This window comes from Marmota monax, unplaced genomic scaffold, assembly GCF_021218885.2.
Source record: "Marmota monax isolate L192 unplaced genomic scaffold, Marmota_monax_Labrador192_F-V1.1 WCK01_AAM20220418_F8-fsc00072, whole genome shotgun sequence".
In the NCBI taxonomy this organism is placed as follows: Eukaryota; Metazoa; Chordata; class Mammalia; order Rodentia; family Sciuridae; genus Marmota; species Marmota monax.
In genome coordinates this window covers 9,690,870-9,714,369 of record NW_026692356.1, presented here as the reverse complement: position 1 = coordinate 9,714,369, position 23,500 = coordinate 9,690,870, and the positions used below count along the sequence as shown (strand labels likewise).

At 35.0% G+C, this 23,500-nt stretch overlaps 1 protein-coding gene across 2 annotated transcripts in view; it reads left to right on the top strand.

The window, feature by feature from the left end:
• Net1 (neuroepithelial cell transforming 1) overlaps window positions 1-20,156 on the top strand; it is a 37,857-nt gene extending 17,701 nt beyond the window's left edge. The window contains exons 1-10 of one of the 2 annotated variants that reach the window (XM_046442408.2): window positions 7,781-8,054; window positions 13,063-13,170; window positions 13,570-13,737; window positions 14,437-14,499; window positions 14,821-14,917; window positions 15,047-15,123; window positions 15,848-16,105; window positions 16,537-16,707; window positions 17,813-17,999; window positions 18,262-20,156. In XM_046442408.2, the coding sequence (XP_046298364.1) occupies window positions 7,962-8,054; window positions 13,063-13,170; window positions 13,570-13,737; window positions 14,437-14,499; window positions 14,821-14,917; window positions 15,047-15,123; window positions 15,848-16,105; window positions 16,537-16,707; window positions 17,813-17,999; window positions 18,262-18,665 (1,626 nt within the window). In that variant the 5' untranslated portion in view covers window positions 7,781-7,961 and the 3' untranslated portion in view covers window positions 18,666-20,156. Of the gene's footprint in view, window positions 1-7,780; window positions 8,055-13,062; window positions 13,171-13,569; window positions 13,738-14,436; window positions 14,500-14,820; window positions 14,918-15,046; window positions 15,124-15,847; window positions 16,106-16,536; window positions 16,708-17,812; window positions 18,000-18,261 lie in introns of those variants that run through there. The other variant, XM_046442407.2, reaches the window with a different exon arrangement.
• Window positions 20,157-23,500: the final 3,344 nt, after the last annotated feature.

Sequence of the window (23,500 nt, the reverse complement as noted above, 5' to 3'; positions counted from 1 at the left end):
TGTTATGATATTCCCTACATTTCTGATAAGTTGACCAGCAAGTAAATGGAAACTATAAAATGTGAAACCAGGGCTGGGGATGTGGCTCAAGTGGTAACGCGCTTGCCTAGCATGCGCGGAGCGCTGGTTTCAATCCTCAGCACCACTTGATTAAAAAAAATAAAATAAAACAAAGATGTTGCGTCAACCAAAACCTGAAAAATAAAATAAATATTAAAAAAATTCTCTCTCTCTCTTAAAAAAAAAAAAAAATGTGAAACCACTGGGCACAGAGGCATATGCCTGTAATGCCAGGAGTTTGAGAGTTTGAAGCAGGAGAACCACAAGTTCAAGGCCAGCCTTAGGAACTTAGTGCAACCCTGTCTTAAAAATAAAATTAAAAGGGTGAGGGATGTAGCTCAGTGATAGAGTACCTGGGTTCAATCTCCAGTACTACCAAAAAAGTGAAACTGCAAATAAGGGAGGACTAACATTGAATTATCTTTCAGGAAAGTGTGAAAAAAGACTGGAGACAGTATCTCTACTGTCTGCTTTTAGCTTTCATTGAATCAGAATTTAGCTTTTTCTCTCCATGATGGCAAAGAGAAGGAAATAGATGGAGACATTTTCATAATTATTAGACAATGAGTGCATATTGACAGATAACAGTGCTATTTCTACACTTTATAACCTTACTGAATTCTGGCTCTCTGAAAATATTACCAGAACAACTTGTTGGTAAGAAAAAGTTGAATTTATTCTACACTGTAATAAGAGAGAGCACTAATTAACCTCAACAATCTCAGTAATGTTTTAGAAGGGGGGAAAGTAAATCTGGTTTTAAAATGAAGCTTTTATTAGGGAAGAGGACTTGATTAATTTGAGTAAGGATCATGATAAAATATTGTGGTAAAGGATTTTAGCTATCTGGAATATTTTGTTTCACTAAAAAGTTGTATATTGTTTATATGCCAAATGTGATGTTTACAGTGTTTGAACAAAATTTTTTAAAAATTTCTTCATATCAAAATTTACTTGATATAAAGAAATTTGCTATGTTTAAATTATTAAAATTGCTAATGAATCTGTTTTCCCTATTACCTCTTGTTCATGCTTTGTAAAATGACTTAAGATGTTAAAAACATTTAGTCATTTGGATCCAGATGATAAAGAGTGATGACAGATTTTCCTAGTGTATTGAAGGTAAAGATATTTTTCTTTGCTCTTGTGTTTTTTTCTAGGTTAGTCTTTTTTTGTCTAAGCTGTTTTTTCTTTTATTTCTAATTCTTTCCTTAATTCTTATCATCTAATTCTGATTTATGTTGTGTCGTGGTTAATTTTAAAACATTGTTATAGTTTTTTTTATGTTTGGGCGCATATTTTTCTGTCATGTTTCTATTGTTGGGATGTTTGTTTTTCTTATAAAGACTTTTATAAGATTTGACTACAATTCTTTACTACTGCTCATTCTGTGTGGAAAAAGGAAGAGTGAGTGAGTTCAGGAGATCTTTTTTTAGCTTCTTGACTCCAAAGCTCTTCTGCTCTTCTGTTTTTTTGAGAAATAAATACATATGTTTAAATACATGTATTCCTACTTCCTGAGTTTCCTCCCCAACTTTTATTTCTTCTTCCTTTGCTTCCATCTCCTCTGTCCCACTCGGTTTGAGCTCTACTCTCTAAATTATCTCCATAGTATAAAAATATATAAAATAAAATAAAGATGTTGTGTCAACCAAAACCTGAAAAACCCAAAGTCAGTATGTATAGCACTACATGACAATCCAAATTTTTGTCCTGTGAGTGAGCTTTAAGAGTTCCTAAGGTTGGAGTGTGCCAGCCATGAACCCCTTACCATCACCCTTGCATATGTAAAACACTTCATAGTTTCAGCTGCTTTTCCCAAAATGGCTTATCTCACTTTGCTTCGAGTACCTGTTGATAGGTATTCTGTACTGAGATCTGGCAGAGGCCTCATATTTCTCTGCTTTCTTCACTTATACAGGTCTTGCAGTTGTTTATCCACATGAACTTGTAATTTTGGATTGTCACATAGTGCTATACATACTGACTTTGGGTTTTGGTTTTGCAGTCTTTGTTCCATGTGCTTTCATGGGCACATTCAGTGAAACCGTAAAACTGCCACTTCCACAGCCTTTTTCCAAAGTTAAGCCTTACATTATACATATTGTGGTAAAAGGCAACATCCAGTTTCTTCTAATTGTAGCAGAGTTTATTGATACTGAATTTACTGGTATTATTTTAATTACTATAATCTTTAGGAAAAATAATATGAATACTTGTCAGCTAGCCCAAAGTTTGGGGCAGTTGTCATGTGTCCAGAAAATAAAGCTACTACTATGATCAACCTTACCAATAGGAACTGAAAAGAACACATAGGCCAGATTAAAGCCATATACCAAATGCTAGAGAATTTGTTGTCTGTTCCCATTAAAGATTATATATTTTATATAATAGCTGAGAATAGAACTTTAAGTTTGCAGTGGTCCACTGTCATTCACCACAGTTCATCTCATTGTAAGAGGCACTCAGATAAACAGAATGAGCATATAGTGGAGACCAACACTCCTACTTTCTGTACCTTGGTTAATGGCTAATCTCTACATTTTCTCCTGGTATGCAATACTGCTTCTGATTTATTTTGGCCCAGGTGGGGGTGATGAAATTTCAGGTACCCTTACTTGGCTGTTCCCACCTAATAACTAAGGACAAACATGAAGGATCTACCAGCTGCTTTTTCAGGGTTTTTTAAGCAATTAATTAATAAATGCCAGCCCAACTCTAAGTGCTTAAAATTACCACTGCCCCTTCTCTTGTTCATTTGCTACCATGAGTACCTAAGCCATTGCCTTTACTGCTTCATCTGTACCTCATCCTGATCCATACCATGTTACCGTTTTACTAATGAGAAATCCTATTCCAGAGTCCTGTCCTGTGTCTCACCACTAGACCAGTTTCATTGTCAGTGTCTTAGCCTAAATTCTTTCCAGAAATCAGGGCCTGAAATGAGGGCTCATTTGACAGGTGATCTATCTTGAGGTGTGATGGGGAAGTAAAACAGAGGAGGTTCATGCAATGTCTACAATTAATCTGGACACCACTGTGGGCAACTAGAATTGGTCTTACTGGGGGCTCTATCAGGGGACTGAAGAGAGGACCTGCTTTCTCCACTAGTCATTGGTGGCCCTTGGGGTATCCATCACTTACCCTGTAAGGCTACATATACATAGATTTTACACAGAGCCTCCAATAAGCAGGTGCAAGGCAAGGGATGCACAGTGCAGCTAAGACCAGGAGCTGCAAGGTCACCTTTAAGGAAGCTGGTTGTTTCAGCAGTGAGTGAAGTGAGAATGGGCTGAAAAATGAGGAAAATGGGTTCAAGACACAGTAGTGTTTTGTATTTAATGTGGAGTCTTAATTAAAGTCAGGGAAAATGAGAGGGATCCCACCCAACATCCTACTACATGAGCATAAGTGATCAAATATTATACTGGAAATTATTTCTTAACCTGTATGTATACTTGAGATAAAAAGTCATCACTAAAATCCTGTGTACATTATTTTATTTACTGTTTCTATTATCACTGCAAAAAGAACCATTGCTTTGATAAATACTTCCTAGCCTGCCAAACTATTTTGTTTATATACCTCTTTCTAATAGTATTTAATTGATCCAAATTTATGATATTTTCCTAAAGCAAATTCCTAATAAAACGTAAATAGGACACTCAAATTTTTATCCAAGTGATATTAAAAACCCAAATCCACATATAATTTCATTACTAGTTTCTTTCATACTCATTTAGTCCAAATGTTATAACTTCCTTTTGTGTTTGTGTATGTTGTTTTTAACTTATTGCTAGATATTTTAGAGCTCTGGTTTCTTAAAAGTTCCATTTTCTAATCATTGCTTCCTTTTTTAAGTAAGATTTTTAATTCTGATTTTAACCAATTTTTAGTGAGATATATAGTAGTATTTGTAATCTTTAAATCTATAATTTTAAAATGGAACATGATTTTCTTATTTTAGAAAAGCCCTTATAATATTTCTTGTGAACTGTGAAATTTTAATATATATGATTGTTAAATATATGTTTAATTTAGTAATACGAAACATGAAAACTAGATAAGAACTGAAGATACAAATTTTGCTGTCATTCATATTTTTATACAAAGATTGTTGATGGTAGTCATCTTTACAATGTCTTTGCGAACATAATTACAAAATTGAAAAACAAAAAGAAAACAGGTTAAAAATTTCATTGCAGTTCACAATATCTCCTGTAGAGGGCAGAAGAGAACTTAGATGTTTTTCTCTGCCCATAATATGGCTTTTCTAGCTTAGTATTCAAATGCTCATTATTATTGCAGATATAAGTAAGTAAAAATAGTACCTAGACCAAAATGATAAGGACTATCCTTTTTCTTTTTTTTTTTTTTTCTCAGTACTGGGGATTGAACTCAGGGTCTCACACATGCTAGGCAAGCTCTCTACCACGGAGTTACATCTTCAGCTCAGATTTTTCTTAAATTCTAATTTATTTCTACATATCAAAACATATTTCACATTAAAAGAGGGAGAAAATAGGTAGCCTAGCAGTCATTTTTTAATAGAGAAAGTCAAAATAATTTTCTCTTTATCTTATTCATATTTTAGGAGAAGAAAGCATTTTTAAAAGCTCCATACAAGCAAAACAGAGCCTACAACTAAACATGTCTTTAGGAACCAGTATTTTAAAAAATTAAAAAAGCTTGATCCCTTTTACAAAACTACATTATTATTTTTAGATAACTCAGTTTGGTTTTTAGGTTTATAAATTCTAGATTTTCTACACAAAGACAATTAACCAGTCTGCCTCTATTATACCATTTGTAGAAAGTAAAAAACTGTTGCTATTAACAACATAATTAAAGTATCATGATTCTTTGAAATAGGATCTCTCCTAAACTGTTTAAACACCTGGAATTGTATTATCTTTTTGCCTACCCTGCACCTTGATTTTATGGAATCCAAAGACTCACATTCTCTCAGAATACTAATTGAACATCTACATGTAATTAGACTACTAACCTACACATTTTAAATGAAACTAAAATTTCATTGTTGATGAGCCAGGAATTTTTTTTAAATTTGTTATCACTAGAACCTTTTTGTTTCATGTATGCTTTCTGTTTGTACATAGAAAGACTTCTACCTTTACCTCTTGGGTCCCCAGCTAAAAGAGGAAAATGAAAGATATCCCTTCTCCCTCATTAACTTGGAATAACTTCAAATAGAACTAAATTGAAAAACATAATTTTGAGAAAGATATCAGGTAAGAGACCCACAAGAACTCCCTAATAACCTCTTTCCTAACTCTCTCTGCACATTATCCTTTATTCCCTTATGAGACCAAGTGACCATAAAGTATTGGCCTCACTGACACCATTTTTAACTGAGAAAGCTAACTAAACCAAACTGTAAGGTTCTAGCCTAGGCTATTCCTATAGCTCTTGAGAACCTGGGGAGATTAGTTCTCTACCTGTAACATTAGGGAACTAGAGTTCACATTGTCTAGGTGCTTCCACTGTAATACTCTATAGAAATATCTTCTACAAACAGTTCTTCACTCGTAACACCAACCACATCACACCTAGTTCCAAAATATGTGACCAAATAATAGAGAATAGATGGTAAAATATAACCAATCTCTTTTTTAAAAAAAAATCACTTAAAAATTAAAAAATTCAAAGCAGAAAGATAAAGCATTAGCATCATCTTATATACAAAATACAACGGTGGTAGCTACAGAAGGGCAATGATGGTCCTTCCTGCAAAAAAATTAGCACTATTTCACATACCCTAGTAAATTACATTTTATAGATTATTTACTATTAGCAGTATTTATGCCCATTATTTTTCTCTGTTCACTCTTCAACACCTATTTATTCACCTATCTTTATTCCACTGTACTAGCACTACTGAGAACCTCATTAAACTTGTAATCACTAAGTCCATGGATCTTTTCTTACCTTCCTTAACGTCTTTGCTATAATTTATACTTTTTATGCCCTTGGCTTCTTTCTTTCCTTCCAAATATTCCTTTTGCAAAATTTTCTTTCCCTTGGCAGTCCTGCAGAGTTGGGTCCTTGGAGCAGTGTTCTTTTTGTTCAGATTTTCCCTCTGAGGCATCTCATTCATTCCCAAGGCTTTAGTTCTGATCTCTGTGTAGCTGACTCTCCAGTTTAAATTCACCCCAGCCTTTTTTCCAAGGCCTTGTCCATCATCTACCAACTGAATAGTTTCATTTATATGTTCTTCACTGCCTCAGGTTTGGTATGTTTAAAGTGAAATAATTTTCCTTTGAAACTTGTTCCTCTTTATTTCTTTATTTGCATTTATAGTCCTGTGCTTAAAATCTTAGGAATCTTTGACTTCTTGAATATATTCTTTTCCTTTCCCGAAGCCCCTACCTTAGGCAAAGTTCTTGACCCCTCCTTGTGATTTTGCATTATTTTTTCAGTTATTTTTTCAGTTTCAACCACCTTAAATACCAGTCACATATCTTATTACAACATGGTTCTCGTTGTCTCTCTCACTTGCTTAGTAAAGTCATCTGCTCTTATGTCTTTACCCACAGCCTGTTACCTTATAGTGTGAGTTTACTCCCTCATCCCACTTGCATTTTTCTCTTGCTTAAACCAGTGAACAAATAACATGGCATTCAAGGCCCTACTGAAATAACATCTTACAGCCTGAGGTACTTACTAAGTACACCATTTATTTGCAGTTTGCAAAAGCCATCTTGTATCAGTATCACTTCATGGGGCCTGCCTTATAGGATAGCCTATTAGCACTTTAGGAGCAGAATGAAACCTACTTGTTTTTGTTTTAATCACCCAAGCATCTAAAATGGTGCCTTTTATACAGTAAATTTCTTTTATCTTAAGACTAGAAATTTAGAAAACTGTCAGTAGTGTATCACTTCAGGGAGATCACTTTACCTTCATTATCCTTATTTCCTCACTTGTGTATCACAAGACTTTTTAAGCAGGTCTTTTGACTGACTCTATTAGAACTATATCAAGATCAGTTCTTTTAATTTAGAGAGGGACCCTATTATACATTTTTAGAACAAAAATCATCTTTTTTTAAATTTTACAAAACATTTGGTACACAGATTTTAAGTTTTTTAAATATTACAGGAAAAATATCTGCTGTAATACTGATCCTAAAAGTTATATTTTACCCATAATCCAGTAGGAGATTTTCTTCAGCGATGGAGTAAATATAGTTTGTCTACTGTATTATCCTGCTGGGGGGGGGGGGGTAAGAACCATCTTATAAAAGACGCTCATAATGTTAAAATTGCTAATATGCTTACACTTATGTATAATAAAATCAAGCTCTCTGCATAATTTAGGCTTTTCTTAAATATATTGCTACTTAACCCTAAATTCCTGTTTCCTTACTATAGTTGATTCTATTCCTAGGCAATAGAATGTTATAGGGAAAATAAAAAGGAGCCCTTGTGAAAGAGTAGGTAATTTAGATAGCATTTCATTTTCCTTTGAGAATACATTTTAAATCAAGGAGAGACGTTCTGCCCATCGTTAACCCCGCATCTTTCCCACTTGCCCTCCCACAAGTCCCATACCTTTTGATAGAGCTTTCTCTTGCACTGTGCAAGCTGAGAAGCCTAGGTGTACCCAGCAGGCGGCTAACTCAAGTCACGTGGCACTGGGCCCCGCCCCTGGAGCCTGGCTGGCTGCAGCTCCACCCCCAGAGCCCTGAGGTCTGAGTGCTTGCTGCCTGTGGTTCGCAGACGCGGCCAGCCCCACCACTAGCAGGAGGCATGGGCGCATGGCTGCCAGCGGAGGCTGAGCACTCTGAAGAAAAGCCTGTGCTCCCCCAAGGTGCTTCTTTACGGGGCTGACTTGCATGTGGATTAATTCAAGAGATTTGAAGGGATACTCGGTAAAGCATGGTGGCGCATGATGATATTGGAGGTCTCTTACCTATTAAAAGGACTATCCGAGTCCTAGATGTTAATAACCAGTCCTTCAGAGAACAAGAGGTAAGAATTTAAGAGAACTGGCCAGAGGAATGTTTTCTAACTCCACGGAACATTTGGGAATTTTTAACAATTTATGAACTATGATTTTAAATTTTTGGTCTTATTAAATCTTAAAATGTATGACTTTGATATGCAAGTTTGAATTACATTTAGGAGCTGTGGTCTAAATTGAAATAATAGGCTTATATATAACTGCTTGGGTATACACAAGACTTTAAATATATGTACTTCTCTGGTTTCATTTGTCACATATCTTTCTGATGATTAATGTGGTTGCGTTTGGGGGTTTTTTTGTTTTTTTAACTTGAATTTATATTACCAAGTCTTAGGAACTCCTTTAGTGGAGTAAGAAAAATAAGAATCTCTTCCTCACAAATTAATGCTAGTGAACAAAATGCCAGTGAAATGTTGTCTGAACTGATATGGGTGTTTGTTTTTCTTTCCACCTCTAATAAGCGCATTGTGTGCCACTTTTTTCTCAGAAAGAAAAAAATGTGTTAAAATATTTAAGCCACAGTAACATTATCTAAGTTCTTTATCCTTGCTTAAATATTTCTCCTTGCTTTAATTTTCAGATGTCATTTTGGCTTTTTAAAGTCTTTATGAACGTTTAACAAAGTTATTTTTTGACATTTTATATAATCTTGGTATTTAACACTATATGGTATTCTGTATGTATTATGTACTGGGAAGTACTTGTACTATGTACTGCAAAGTATGAACTGTTGGTATATACCACATTGTTACTTATGTAATAGAAATGTATGTGATAGAAATATTCCTGTATTCAGCTAACTGTATAGCTCTGGATTGTGGTAATGGGTCTGCAGATGTATACATATGTCAAAACATACATTTTTACATATGTGCAGTTTATTGTATACCTCTGTGAAGCCATTTTTCATACATATCTGCACACCTTTTGGCAGTTAAAATAGCTACCATCTTTAAGAGAGAGGTATGCATTTATTTGGTGTGGATTGCCTTGGATATTTATTTGTTTGGTTTTGGTTTTGGTTTGTATGCTTCAATGTTCTTTAAATATATAAGTGTTTTCTTTGAGTAAAACAACTCATACCTACATGGTCATCAATGTTAATTCTAAAACTGATCATCTTTTGGCCCATCAAGAACTAGGCTTTTTTATTTAGTATTGGATATGAGCCATGTTTCTGGCATACCTTTATTTGAAGATTAAAAACACCGGGAATGTGTTGTTTTAGAACAGCTTAATAATTTGAGTATTTCTGTTTCCAAGTCTAAAGGGGAAAAAAAACCCATGTGATCATAACTTATTTTTATGTTTTTTTGAAAATAAGTTTATTTTTACTCTTCTGATTTTAAAGTTCTCCTTAGGTAGGAAAGAACGGTGAATCTAGTAACCCAGGACGAATAAACCCAGACACAAACTGACTTTTTTGTCTTGATTCAATTGACCATAGAAAAGTCAATGTCCTAAAATATACCCTCTAAGTGGCATGGTTAGAAAAACCCTTCTTGGCAAAAAAGCTAAATTCAGACTTTAAATGTATGTACTTCTGTGGTGTTGCATTTATCTGTAAAATATATCCTGATAAAAAGCTAAATTAAAAAAAAAACTAAATTAATCTAAACAATTTTCTGTTTATAGACATCCAGAAAATATTTTAGGGCACAAAAAGCTGACTATAAGTGAATTATGAAAAGTAAGTATAAGCCCAGTGTAAAGGCAGATTTCCTGTGATAATACATGGGACTGTCTATCTAAACTGGATAGTCTGATTAAAAATTAACCAAAATAAACAACATAAACTTATTGTGAGAGCACTGGGTTTTTTTCCCCTTCCAAGTGAACTTTATCCTTGGTAAAAAATTGTCTACAGTAGAAAGTCTTTGAGCAGGGAAACCTTATTGGTATTCTTTGTTTATACCCATGATTTTCAGATTATCTTTTGAGGAAGGAGAGTTATTGAAATGTCTTTTGAGGAGAGTTATTGTTTCAATATCCTCATCTGTTCTAAGCTTCTTGTATTCACCATAACATGCCTCCAGCACTTTGAAATAAATACACTGCCACCACCAAAATTATCTGAGCCTTCTTTTGGTGGTGGGAAGTTATGCATATTCCTATTCAGTTTTTTTTTTCATTGCCTCCAAATACCTTATCTATTTCCTATAAGTATTAAGAAGTGAATATAGGTGTAATACCAGTTCTCTAAAAACCTTGTCTTAGAAATATGTTTTGTGACAGTGACACATATTTGGGTTTTTAATAATAAAATTCAGATCATTGAAATGGTTCAGAGGAACTGTAAAGAAAAACTTTTTTTTTTTTTTCAATTAGAACTACTACTTAAGTTTCTAAGTCACATGGGCCAAATCCTAACCTATGTTCCAAAAGGGACAGGTTTTTTTGTCCCTGCTTTTTAGGTAACCCATTGAATGCCTAATCAATATTACTTTTCCAAAAAAAATTTCTGCATTTTTTTTTCAAATAGCATATGAATTCTGAAATTGGCAGTAGGCCATTTTCAGTATTGCACTGTTAAATTTCATAATCACACTTTTAAAGTTATTTTATTCCTTAAAATTTAACTTTTTTGAAATACATGTATGCTAAAAGGCCTGTGTTGTATCTGACAAACTTTCTTCCTATATGTTCTTTGACTAAAGCAGGAAGGTTTTTATTGGATCCCAAAAAACATGTACAAAAAGTGCAGAGATGTCCTTCTCCTCTCCCTTCCCCCACTCATATTTTATGACTTAGCATCATCCTTTCTTGGCAAGCACTTTAGGCTTGATAAACTCTGAAGAGTAACATGTCCTTTGTGGAGAAACGAGATTATAGTTGTTTTTAAAGAACCATGCAACTTAACCACCAAATATTGCTTGGCATGATATCCCACCACCCTAAGGAGACTGAATAAACAAAGTCCATGTTAGTGTCGAAACATGCTTTGATATATTTATATCTAAATCTAAATTCTGTAGTTTTTTTTAATATTACCTAATTTTTAATTGCCAGGAAATTAATAGTTGTACGATAACTAATTCTATAAAGATAAAAAATTTTAACATGAATTTGATTTCATGTAATAAAATAATATCAAAAATTCTTTCTCCCCAAGCTAAACTAGCTTCTCCTTTCAAATTCACCAGGAAGAACACCTTTTCAAAAACCTTTAAATTGGACTTACATGTTTTATGATTTACTGGGAAGTCAAATGTGTTACACTTTAAACAAGGAAGAGCAGCTAACTTCTGTTTCCAAAAAGCAGAACAGAACTTTCTGACAACTGCTTTGTTTCTAGTTAATGTTGGCATGTCTTACTTTGTGAGGTAATCCTATCTTCATTCAAATAGAAGACTCTTTGTACTGTCTTTACTAAATGGAAAGGAATGCCTTGCACTGGCCTGTGCACACGTGTGTGTCACTCAGTCTGCACAGATGTGTATGGTAAAAACATTCACATGTCTTCCGCTGCATAGCCTGTGCCATCTTACTGCATATCTTGAAGGTTTCTTTTTCAGTTCATGTAACATTTACACACCAGCTGTTTCATAATCAGAATCTTACTTTGCAGTGTATTATTTGGAAATTGGGGAGTGGTCTAACATCTCTGACTTGCTCACTTGCTTGCTCTCTCCCAAAGTCAAGGTTCTGAATTCTCTTTAATTATCTACAGAGTCTCTTCAACAGTTTACATTCCTTTCTGATTAATATATATTATATATGTATTATACATTTAGGAGCTTCCATAAGTATAACTGCTGCTTTGGATATTTCAATGATTAAGTTCCTTTACAGTTTTTAATTTTTTTTATTTGGTTTCCTCATCCCTTTTTATGAGACTTTAGTTATGTCAAAGAATTTTTAGAAAAAAAAATGTTCTACAATTTTTAAGTGACAATTTGTATTTTTAAACAGTGATCTTAATAATTTTTAATGATATATCTTTCTGAATTCTCATCAAAATCATGTTGTCGAGAGCACCAAATACAAAAAAATTATATCCCATCAACATTATAAAAAATAGACATGCCTGTTTTGTGACGTACCATTTTTATCTGAGTAACTATGTGAGTCACCTAATGATATGCCTCCATTTTGCTAGCAGTAGACTCAGAATAATAACTATTTCTTCTGAATTTGTATTTTCCTTTAAGTTAATAAATTAATCATGTGAGAGAGGACTTAATTTTTTATAAACCCTTATGTTTAAGTAGTAAGTGGAAATACCTTAAGAATGTTAGCAGTAACTAAAATTTGGTGTGTACCAAGCACTGTTTTGATCCCTGTTTATTCATTTAGTCTTCATAACAACAACATTTAAGAAGTTATAATTATTAGCCCAGTTTTACAGATGAGAGAACTAAGGCCCAGGGAATGCCTGAGCAAGTACCAGAGCCATAATTTGAGCCAAACATTCTGACTCCTAGAGTCTGGGAGCCTTTGTAATCAGCCCCCTGTCATGGCTTAAATATTTTTTTGATTCACTCCAATACCAGACTTGCTTATATAAAATATTTTTTAATTAAAGTCATTAAGAATGGAATTATATAATGTCCAGGATTTGCTTTAAAATATTCAGATAGGGGCAGAAATGAGACAAATAGTTATACCAGAAATTGTTGAAGTTGAATGACTCATTATGCTTTTCTCCACTTCTGTGTGTGTTTGAAATTTTTTATAAGGCCTTTTTAAGTTATTTTCCTCATTAAACTAAAAAGTTTTATAGGATTTTTCTTTGTTTTAATCTTAGTTTTTCTTCTGAGTGTAAATTTGTTACATTGTTAAACTAATATTCAGATATTTGACTGGCCTTTCTTACAATATTCATTTTTTAGCAAGTTATTCAGTAGTAGTCTGTTTTAATGGTGAAGAACAATATTCATTTTTTGAGTTCTGTGTTTCTCCATCTTAAAACGTACAAATATTGTTCTGTGAGAGGGCTTAACTTTGTCCAGGCTTGTATGAAATCATTGCACCTAAACACACATTTAGTGTAGTCTGGTTTTGTTTTTACAGGAGCCAAGCAATAAAAGAGTTCGACCTCTTGCTCGGGTCACGTCCTTGGCAAACTTAATCTCTCCTGTAAGAAATGGAGCAGTCAGACGTTTTGGTCAAACAATACAGGTAAAAAATTAATATATAAATAGATACAGGGAAGGGTAAAGGATACAGCAGGAGACGTTCTATAGGAGCCTAAAATTTTTATTTTTCTTTGAGCTATACAAACATGTTTGCACTGTTCAGACATATGAGTTTTCTTTTTGGAATCTGCTGGTAAGTAATAGTATTAGCAGAACAGTGTTTATATAACCTGTATTGAACTAAGATGCATCAAAAGATAGTCTTAATTTTTATTCCCAAAAAGTAATTTGAGCTGACAAGTATTTATATAAATTATAGATTGAAACTTTGGCAAATGATTGATTTATGCATTGAGGAAACTCAGAACTTTTTCTTCTTTCTTCACTTAAAGAACGATAAGTAGCCTCCAAATCTATGTTTTCTTTTATTTGCCTCTTTCAGTCATTTACCCTTCGTGGTGACCACAGATCCCCAGCCTCTGCCCAGAAGTCATCTAGCAGATCAACAGTTCCAACGCCAGCCAAGAGAAGAAGCAGTGTGCTATGGTCAGAGATGTTAGACATCAGCATGAAGGAGTCTTTGACAACCAGAGAAATCAAACGTCAGGAGGTATGCTGGCTTTCAGCACCAAGAGCAACTTTATTGGCTTATACTAAGAAAAAAGACATGCTTTTTAAATGTTTTGCCAGAAGAATAGCATAGTAATGAGTATGACAAAATTAACTTGCATTTTTTGTATTTGAGTAAAAATGTATAACTCATATTGAACAGCCTTTGTGATGGGTGGTCGTCATCAACTTGAACAACTCTATTGGTAAAATTATAAAATGTATGACAACCTTTTATTTGAGATTCCATTCCGAATTATAGTTTTCAGACTTAAGTCACTTTAAAAAGAGCTGTTCAAAGCATTAGTTAAATATAAATATCAATTATATATAATTTTCCTTTCTCAAAGAAAGCAATGACCTTTGTGAGGGGAAAGGGGAAAAAAAACAAGGGAGAGAATTAAACAACAGCAGATGGGGTAGAGAGGGAAGATGAGAGGGAAGGGGAGGGGGGATAGTAGGGGATAGGAAAGGTAGCAGAATACAACAGTCATTAATATGGTATTATGTAAAAATGTGGATGTGTAACCGATGTGATTCTGCAACTTGTATTTGGGGTAAAAAATGGGAGTTCATAACCCACTTGAATCAAATGTATGGAAGATGATATGTCATGAGCTTTGTAATGTTTTGAACAACCAATTAAAAAAAAAGAAAAAAAGAAAGCAATGACCTCTGATGTTTGCTGGGTGTTTTCTAGGCAATATATGAAATGTCCCGGGGTGAACAGGATTTAATTGAGGATCTCAAGCTTGCAAGAAAGGTTAGTAGATCATTTTTTATCAGGAACCCAAGTTTTTAAAAATTACATTTCAAAAAATTCTGAAGAATAGGTTTATTAACCTTTAAAAATAGTAAAGGAGAAAATATCTACTGATAAATATAGTTTTGGGATGAGATTTAGACATCTCTCTTCAAATGAGTATTAGAGAGCCTTTGGGGGGATTGATATATACTTTAATTTCTTCTATGTGTGGCAAACAGAGTCCACACTAGCTTTTATGTATTCATATACTTTCAGGTGCATCACTCATCACATTTGCTTTGCTTGATCTTTGTATGACACATTTCTCCCTCTGATTAGGCCTACCATGACCCCATGTTAAAGTTGTCTATCATGTCAGAAGAAGAACTCACACACATATTTGGTGATTTGGATGCTTATATACCTCTGCATGAAGGTTAGATATACTACTTAATTTTCATAAGTATCTAAACAGCAGTAACACAAGTAATTTTAAATCTAAACAAGTAATGTAGTTCTCACCTATTTTAAAATCTTTGTTCCTTTTGCTTTTTTTGCACTTCAGATTTGTTGGCAAGACTAGGAGAAGCCACCAAGCCTGATGGAACAGTGGAACAGATCGGGCACATTCTTGTGAACTGGGTACGCATAAAGTTGTTGATCCCCCTCAACTTTTTGTAGATTTGCCCTACAACAGTTTTTGATGGATATCAAAACAATTTGATTGCATAACTAGATTCTACAAACAGAAAAGGCACTAAAACTAAGTAATTGTATGATAAAAAAGGTTACCTTTTTTTTTTAATAAATAAATAAAACTTCATTAATGGTATAGTTTAATCATGTTACGAATATATTTACAGATATGTTCCTGCTTGGACAGAATTTCCACATTATATGCTGTTGATTACCTGTTGCATTCCTTCACTTAAAAATTCAAGTGCCTGCTAAATGCTAGATACTATTCAAGGAAGGGACACTGGGGATTCCATAGTGAAAGACCTGCATTTATACCCTTGTATAAATAGTTGAGCCCATAAACAGTCTCAGAGTCAGTGAAGAATGTGATTAAAGATGCTCAGGTGTCCTAGAACTCCCAACAACTGACATCAAAGTGAGATTGGGGGAGTAGAAGTCATATGAGTGAGTCTTTAATTGAATTTAGCCAACTTAAGGAACTCATCCAAGAGTGTTGTGATGTTGGTCCAGAATACTTTTCTGCTCCCATTATCATCTCTAGAAAATGTCGACAGCTTGTTAAAACTCAAGCATAGCTATACTGTCATTCTGCATTTCATGTTCACAGGCTTATGGATGCACTCGGTCATAGCAGGAATGCATCTTACTTGTTTTTATTATTCTTCAGTTACCAGGCTTGAATGCCTACAAAGGCTATTGCAGTAACCAGCTGGCAGCCAAAGCTCTTCTTGATCAAAAGAAACAAGATCCAAGAGTCCAAGACTTTCTCCAGCGATGTCTTGAGTCTCCCTTCAGTCGAAAACTAGATCTTTGGAGCTTCCTAGATATCCCTCGAAGTCGCCTAGTCAAATACCCTTTACTGTTAAAAGAAATTCTTAGACACACTCCAAAAGACCACCCTGATGTTCAGCTTCTGGAGGAAGCAGTAAGTAGTCCATTAAATGAATCCTTTATTTTTCATTCATATACTGGGATGCCTTAGGAAAGTATAGAATGTACTCTGAAATCGTACATGTATTGAATCAGCATAGCAAAGGGTTTTATTGTTTTTAAGTACCAAATAATAAATGTAATGTGCACTAAGTAATAAGGAGATGCACGTCTGTCATAATTGTATTTTACATTTATATTTTAGTCTAGGGACTGGGTTTTAATCTAGTTTTTTCCGCTAGCTGTTAACTTCAGACAAATCACCCAGTTTGAGACTGTTTTTCTTCATTTGTATAATGAAAGGACTGAATGAATTAATTGATTCAAGCCTTTAATTCTGTCATTTCATGTGACATTATTACTCCATAAGGAAGCAGGATAAGTTAATATACAAAAGTTACTCATCCATTTCTTAATTATTTGTAGGTAGTGATAATACAAGGAGTTCTCTCCGATATCAACTTGAAGAAAGGTGAATCTGAGTGCCAGTATTACATTGACAAGCTAGAATATCTGGATGAGAAACAGAAGGACCCTAGAATTGAAGCAAGTAAAGTGCTTCTGTGCCACGGGGAGCTGAAGAATAAAAATGGACATGTAAGTACATCTCAGTACTAACAGGAAGTAAGCCATTATTTTCCTTTTCACATCCAGCTTAACTTTTTGCATGTAAATTATGAAGCAAGTGTGTGAAAGTAAATTCATAGCATAATGAAAGAAGGTAACTGATTTTTATTCTGTTATCAGTTTTGATAAAGCAAGCATTTGTTTTCTACAGTAATAGAATAACTGACTTAAATGTCTCAGAGAAGAATTAGTAATATTCATTTTCCAGTTTTGAAGTATAAATCAATTTGTTTAGCTAAGGGTTCTTTCCTAAGTTCTGTAATGTTTAATAAAAAGAATCCTTTAAGAGTATAGAGTTATGGAAGTAGTTTTTAGCACTACTCAACAAATTTCTACAACAGATTGAATGGAAGCAAATTTATTTTTGAAATATTATTTACAAAAGTACCTACTAGGGGCTGGGGATGTGGCTCAAGCGGTAGCGTGCTCGCCTGGCATGCGTGCGGCCCGGGTTCGATCCTCAGCACCACATACAAAGAAAGATGTTGTGTCTGCCGAAAACTGAAAAATAAATATTAAAAAAAAATTTAAAAAAAAAAAAGTACCTACTAGAACTAAGTTTAGTCATGAAATAATATTTTCATTTTATTATATGCTGTTTAAAAGCACAGTGTGTAAGTTGAGGCCTACTTAGAAAAGTTGAAAGCTGACATCTCCGATTTCCATCACAAGGCATAATTGTTTTACAAAGGTTTAAATTTCTGTGGACAAAATGGAACCATTAACATTCATCTGGCTTGCATTTTTTAATTCCTACTATTTTAGAAAACTGAAATGAAATAGTGGCGATTCAAGTCATGAGACTGCTAATAGGTCTTTGTGATGCATAGTTTACTCAACTGTTGCCTGATACCACACAACAATAAAAAAAAAAAAATTATCAAGTCTGGATTGAGTTTTCCAAATAAAACATGCATAGTCATGAAATCACTATTTTATAAAGTCAGAGAAAGATCTTAGTTAAATACATTTGATGAAATTAGTAATGTCAAATCAAGTTTTTAACAGTATATTTCAGTCACTTAAAATCAGTGAAGTTTCATATTTAAAAAACACTTGTTTCTCATTTCTCTAGAAACTTTACATATTCCTGTTTCAAGACATCTTGGTTCTGACCCGGCCTGTTACACGAAATGAGCGCCACTCCTACCAGGTTTACCGGCAGCCCATCCCAGTCCAGGAGCTGGTGCTAGAAGACCTGCAGGATGGGGACGTGCGCATGGGAGGCTCCTTTCGAGGGGCTTTTGGCAACTCAGATAAAGGTAGAATACAAGTTTTGAAATTTAAGCTCAGAATCTAAATAAATCTAGTTTTAACCTTTTTAAGAATTCTAAAATGAAATGATTCTCTTATCCTGTGCTCATTACACACATTGAGCTATCAGGTGCTTCGTGACTGTGATGGCTCACTTTAACAGTGTACAAGTTACAGATGTCCTAGTGCCTGTGTTAGGACAATATGACCACTTTCTTTAAACAGTTTCTTAAATCTCATTTCCATTTTTTTCAATTTTTATTTTTACAGCTAAAAATATCTTTAGAGTCCGCTTCCAAGACCCCTCTCCAGGCCAGTCTCACACTCTGCAAGCCAATGATGTATTCCATAAGCAGCAGTGGTTCAATTGTATCCGAACCGCCATTGCCCCTTTCCAGCAGGCCGTCAGTCCACCAGAGCTTCAGGGTTTGCCAGAGCTCCACGAAGAGTGTGAAGAGAACAACCCTTCTGCTGGGAACCTCAGAGCCCAGAGAAGGGCGTCCACAGTTTCCAGCATGATGCAGGTAGAAGGTGACGAAAACGCCTCAGAATTTAGCTCCAGCTTGCAGGTGGCAGACACCAAGAGTGCAAAAACACACCGGACACAGGCTGGCTTCCGAAGAGCCAGGGACAAAGCCCAGCTCTGCGGCAAACGGAAGGAGACTTTGGTGTAAAGGAAGCTCTGTGTATTAACTGGTGGAAAGATTGTTTATTTATAAATGTGTACAGTTTTGTTTTCCTTGTAATGGAAGCATGGGCTCATCATAGGGTTACTTTGTACCAGTTGTAACATTTTCATGGTTTGGGGTTCTTTTTATGTCTTGTTTTTGTTTTTGTTTTAATGGCAGCTAAAGATATGCAGATTACTGTTAAATTGCAGACTTTTTAAAAAAAGGATATTTCTCAGATTATTTAGATTGTGCAAGCCTGGTATTTTTAATCAAATGAAATATTTACGAACTGAGTTTTATCCTAATTCTGAATTTATCATAACTTTCCAATAACAACAATTATGATATTTACAGTGCCAGCCAAAACAGAATTTTCAAAGACTGGAATTCTACCAGTTTCTTTATTAAGGCTTGCTTGCAAAATTTGAAATTTTGACATTGGCACCTAGATTTTATGTTTGAAGTATCTCAAAATTTATGTTGAAACAGCTTCCTGGAAAACAAACCACAAAACTTAACAAGTTTTCCATTTTATCAACTGGAATACCATATATTAGCTTGTTTTTCACTGCACATTCCTCATTTTTCATTCATTTATCCTGCCAGTTATTTAATGTTTTTTTATTGTAAAGTAGTTTTTAGCATTTGCTTTTATTTTTTTACTTTAATGCCTTTTCAGATTGGCAATCTTTATTTTTCTTCCTGATTAAAAATGTGTGTGTATGTGTGTGCGTGATATAAATATATATATATTTTTGTGGTTTTTTTTTTTTTTTTTTAAATTGTATTAACTTTGCCAAGTGAAACTAAGCCATACTGTTTTTGAGCCAATTAAGAAATTGAAATTTTTACAGTGTAGCATTTCAGGGTGGTGAAGGCGCATGAAATGACTCCGTATAATCTAGACTACTGAAAGAAAAACCACTTCAAGGAATTCATTGAAAGTTTTAGTGTTGTCTGTAAAGCAAGAGGGAAGGCAATTGACTGGTACTAAGTAAAAGAAAACAGAGGGGAAAAGAGAGTAGTATTGTCTTAAAGTAAAAATGTCTGGTTGTGCCAGAGGATGAAAGGAGATAGAAAAGCTCTTTTTGAGGGTATGTAGTAAGTTGTAGAAGGCTTGAGGGGATGTGGACTTTATTTGCCTTGGTTTATGATACCTGCAAATAAGTTTGAAAAGAAACAATGAAATGTGTTGAAAATTTGGCCATGTTAGGTCAATTTTGGTGGATTTAGTCATAAAGTGGAAAAAAGACTCCTGGATCTTAACTGCAAAATGTTTCTGTTATAATGAGACAGGGAGAAAAGACTAAAAGTTCTGTGTCATTGCAGGTTTATAATGGTGATCAGTTCAAGTCAATATTGACTATTATGTGAAATATATTTGCCAGTAGAAGTGAAAATTGGAAAAAAAAATGTAAATAGATCAATCAAATGATTTCTCTGTATAAACGAATTATACAATTAAAAAAAAAAAGCACACACATAATCACTGAAGATTTCTTGCCTGGTGGATGTTTTGGGGCACTTGCTAGAACATGTTTGTATGGCAAAGTAAATAGATGATTGGCAAGTCTCAGAAAAATTTATAAAAATATCACAAATAAGTCTTTGAAATTAATTGATGAGTAAGAGAAAGGTTCACTTAGGTCAGTTCTGTGAATCTTGTGTAATCTTTTAAGATTACACTGCAATCATACTAAGACAACTGCACACCTGATCACTTTATGGATAGAATAGTAAAGCCAACAGCAAAGCGTTATGATCTGCAACACTGGGAATCAAGAGTTCTGCTCCTTTCTTGGAGATGTTACATAGAATATCATTCTTTAATTACCTTAATCAACTTCCAAAGTTATAGAAGCAAAGGGTAGTTCATACATCATAAATAGAAAGATTCTATATCTGAAACTGTATCTTCCTTTGGTTCCCACAAGGGAGAAAATAGAAAACAGTAAATACATGAAATGAATGTTCCTCAGAAATGACATTTATGTTTGAGAGCATTGGATGATCTAGCCCAGTAGTTCTTACAAATTTTTTCCCCCCATACCAGGGATTGAACTCAGGGGCACTGGACCACTGAGCCACATCCCCAATCCTATTTTGTATTTTATTTAGAGACAGGGTCTCACTGAGTTGGTTAGCACCTTGCTGTTGCTGAGGCTGGCTTTAAACTGTAGATCCTCCTGCCTCAGCCCCCAAGCTGCTGGGATTACAGGCTTGTGCCATCGTGCCCAGCTAGCCCGGTAGTTCTTAAACATGTTTGAGCATCAGAATCACCAGGGATACTTTCAAAAGGTAACTTGAGGCTCCCTCGTCCCTCCCCCCCCCGCCCCGTAACCTCACACGCATTTACACCATTTCACTAAGTCTTAAGGGTTTTGTGTGTGTGTGCTCCCAGTTTGTTTTAACCTGTTCAGACTTGCATCTGAAGAGAATCTAATCTACTTACCTTCTTTCAGTATGCTCACAATTTGCAGCAAAGGATGGTTCTCTACCCAGAAGATCTTGTTAAACTCAGTGCTCCATCTCGGAATGTATGCACACAAAGTAATGAGGGGAAACCAAGTCATCCAAGTAGTAATCAGTGGGATGACAGTGTCACTAAATCACCCTGCAATCTATTAATTCACAGCTCCTCCACTGACCCCATAAGTGTTCAGCTACTTGTGTGCTAGTTAGATCTACTTTGTGTTTAATGCTTTTCTGAGTATGCAGATTCAGCAGGATACAGTTTTTTTCCAGTATATGTGACTAACTATAATGTTAATAGTTTTGCAGGATTCAGATAATGCCTAGTTAAGGCTCACATCTGTAAATTTTGATGATTGACATAAAGACCTAAAATGGCCATCTACTTTCATCATCATCTTCATTTTTACACATCTCATTTGAAATGCTTGCCTGTCCCTAGAGATGAAATTGGTTGGTAATAAGCATGTCCTAAGGATTCAAAGCAGGTAACTAAACCTACAGACCAGCTTTTTCAAATTGGCCTGAAAGAACACCTACAAAGAGTTAATGCCCCTTTGTCCATGGAACCTCTAGTCCCTCTGAGAGGAACATCCCGGTAAATTAATCTCCCTAGATCTAGACTTTTGGGTCCAGAGTAGTTTACTTTTTCTGCACATCAGCAATCCTCAGACCCAACCACAAGACAGACCTCATAGATTGATGGTTACTAAACCCAGTTGTACTCAAACTCTCTTATTGCGTATTTTGAGACTCTAATAAATAAACTATAGACCCTTTTTCCAAGAAAATGTGTCTATGCATCCATACGACTTAGGGGTTCAGGAAGATCCCAAATCACTGTGGTCAAGTTCAGATCTGCTCAAATCTGCCCTGACAAGGACTCTTAGAACACCTGCTGGAGAACAAGAATTTGCTTTTTCCCTGTGGGTTCTAAAAACATTGATACTACCCTTGCTATGCAAATAATAGGTGAAAACTTTCATCTTCCATACTTCCAGTTGGTCTTCAAAGCCACACTTGTGACAAATTTAACTGTTCTGGATATAATTATCTGCAGGATGATGCAAAAATACAAGTGTGCTTTTTGTATAATACTTTCAGTGTGCTATCAGTCCTAGGTTCACAATGCTTTGCCTTTCTGAGCCTTGTTCTCTCCAGAAACTGCTCTGCTTTCCCAGAAGATGGGCTAATTGTTAGGAGGTAAGCGTAGACTTGAATGAAACCAAGTTCCTTTCCTGAGCACGAGGTAACTGTCCAGTATCTCAGTACACAGGTGTCTCATGATGAATAATGTATTATTTTAAAAGTATTGAGGCAGAACATCAGGATAAAACTATAATGGATTAGTTAAAACACATCAAATATACTTAAATCTGTAGCTTCATAATGACTCTTTAATCTTATGATCCCCTTTGGAATATCTCAGGGAACCAATTTACTGCTTTGCAACCTGGTAAATAAAAGAATCAAGCATTTACCCTAACCTTTCCTCTACAAACTAACCCTCAGGCTAACATAGTAGCTGAGAAAGGTCAGATTCTCCCCATAGCAGAAGCCCAGCTGATGGGGAATGTGGAATATCGCCACATGTAACCTTCATGAACCATGGACCAAGAGGTCCTAGTGTGGCTAATGAAGGACACAACACAGGAAGGCAGGCACTGCTGCCTCCTGAGAAGTGCACACCACCTAAGCAGTCATGACAAGTTCAGGCCTGAGCCGTTAAGACAATAGTTGCTTCAATAAAACAAACAGTAAAAAGGAAAAAAGATGGAGGAGATTGCAGAATCTGACTTAGATCTCAAACAACTGCATCATATTGATCTGATTTGGATCGAAACCAAATAAAGTTTTTCAGTAAAACCATCAGGGAGTTACCCAGAATCAAGTGTATATTTGGAGTAGTTACTTTATGTTTAACAATGGTAGCTCAATGGTAGACCATCTCCTTAGCATGCATGAGGCCCTGCATTCAATTCCCAGCAGCAAAAAGAAATATAATAAATGATGTCTGGGATGTCCTTCAAAATATGAGGCAGGAAAATGGTTGAGAATAAAAAGGAAATGAGATTGGCCGTGAACTGTTCTTTGCCTATGTCTTTGTACATGTTTGGAAATTCTTCTCTAAAATACGAAGTTAAAGAGAACATGAAATTTCAGCTATCACTTATGCTTCCAGCTCCTCGACCTCTTCATTCCCTCAGAATCTCCAACCTTTACTTTCCAAAATAAAGGCAGAATGTTCAGTGATGTGGCTGCATTTGCCATCTCACAGAAACACGTCTTTTTCCTGAACTTCATACTTGCGCTCTCTCCATTACAACTGGGCCATAGCATTAGTCTAACCTGATTCTGTCTTAGTC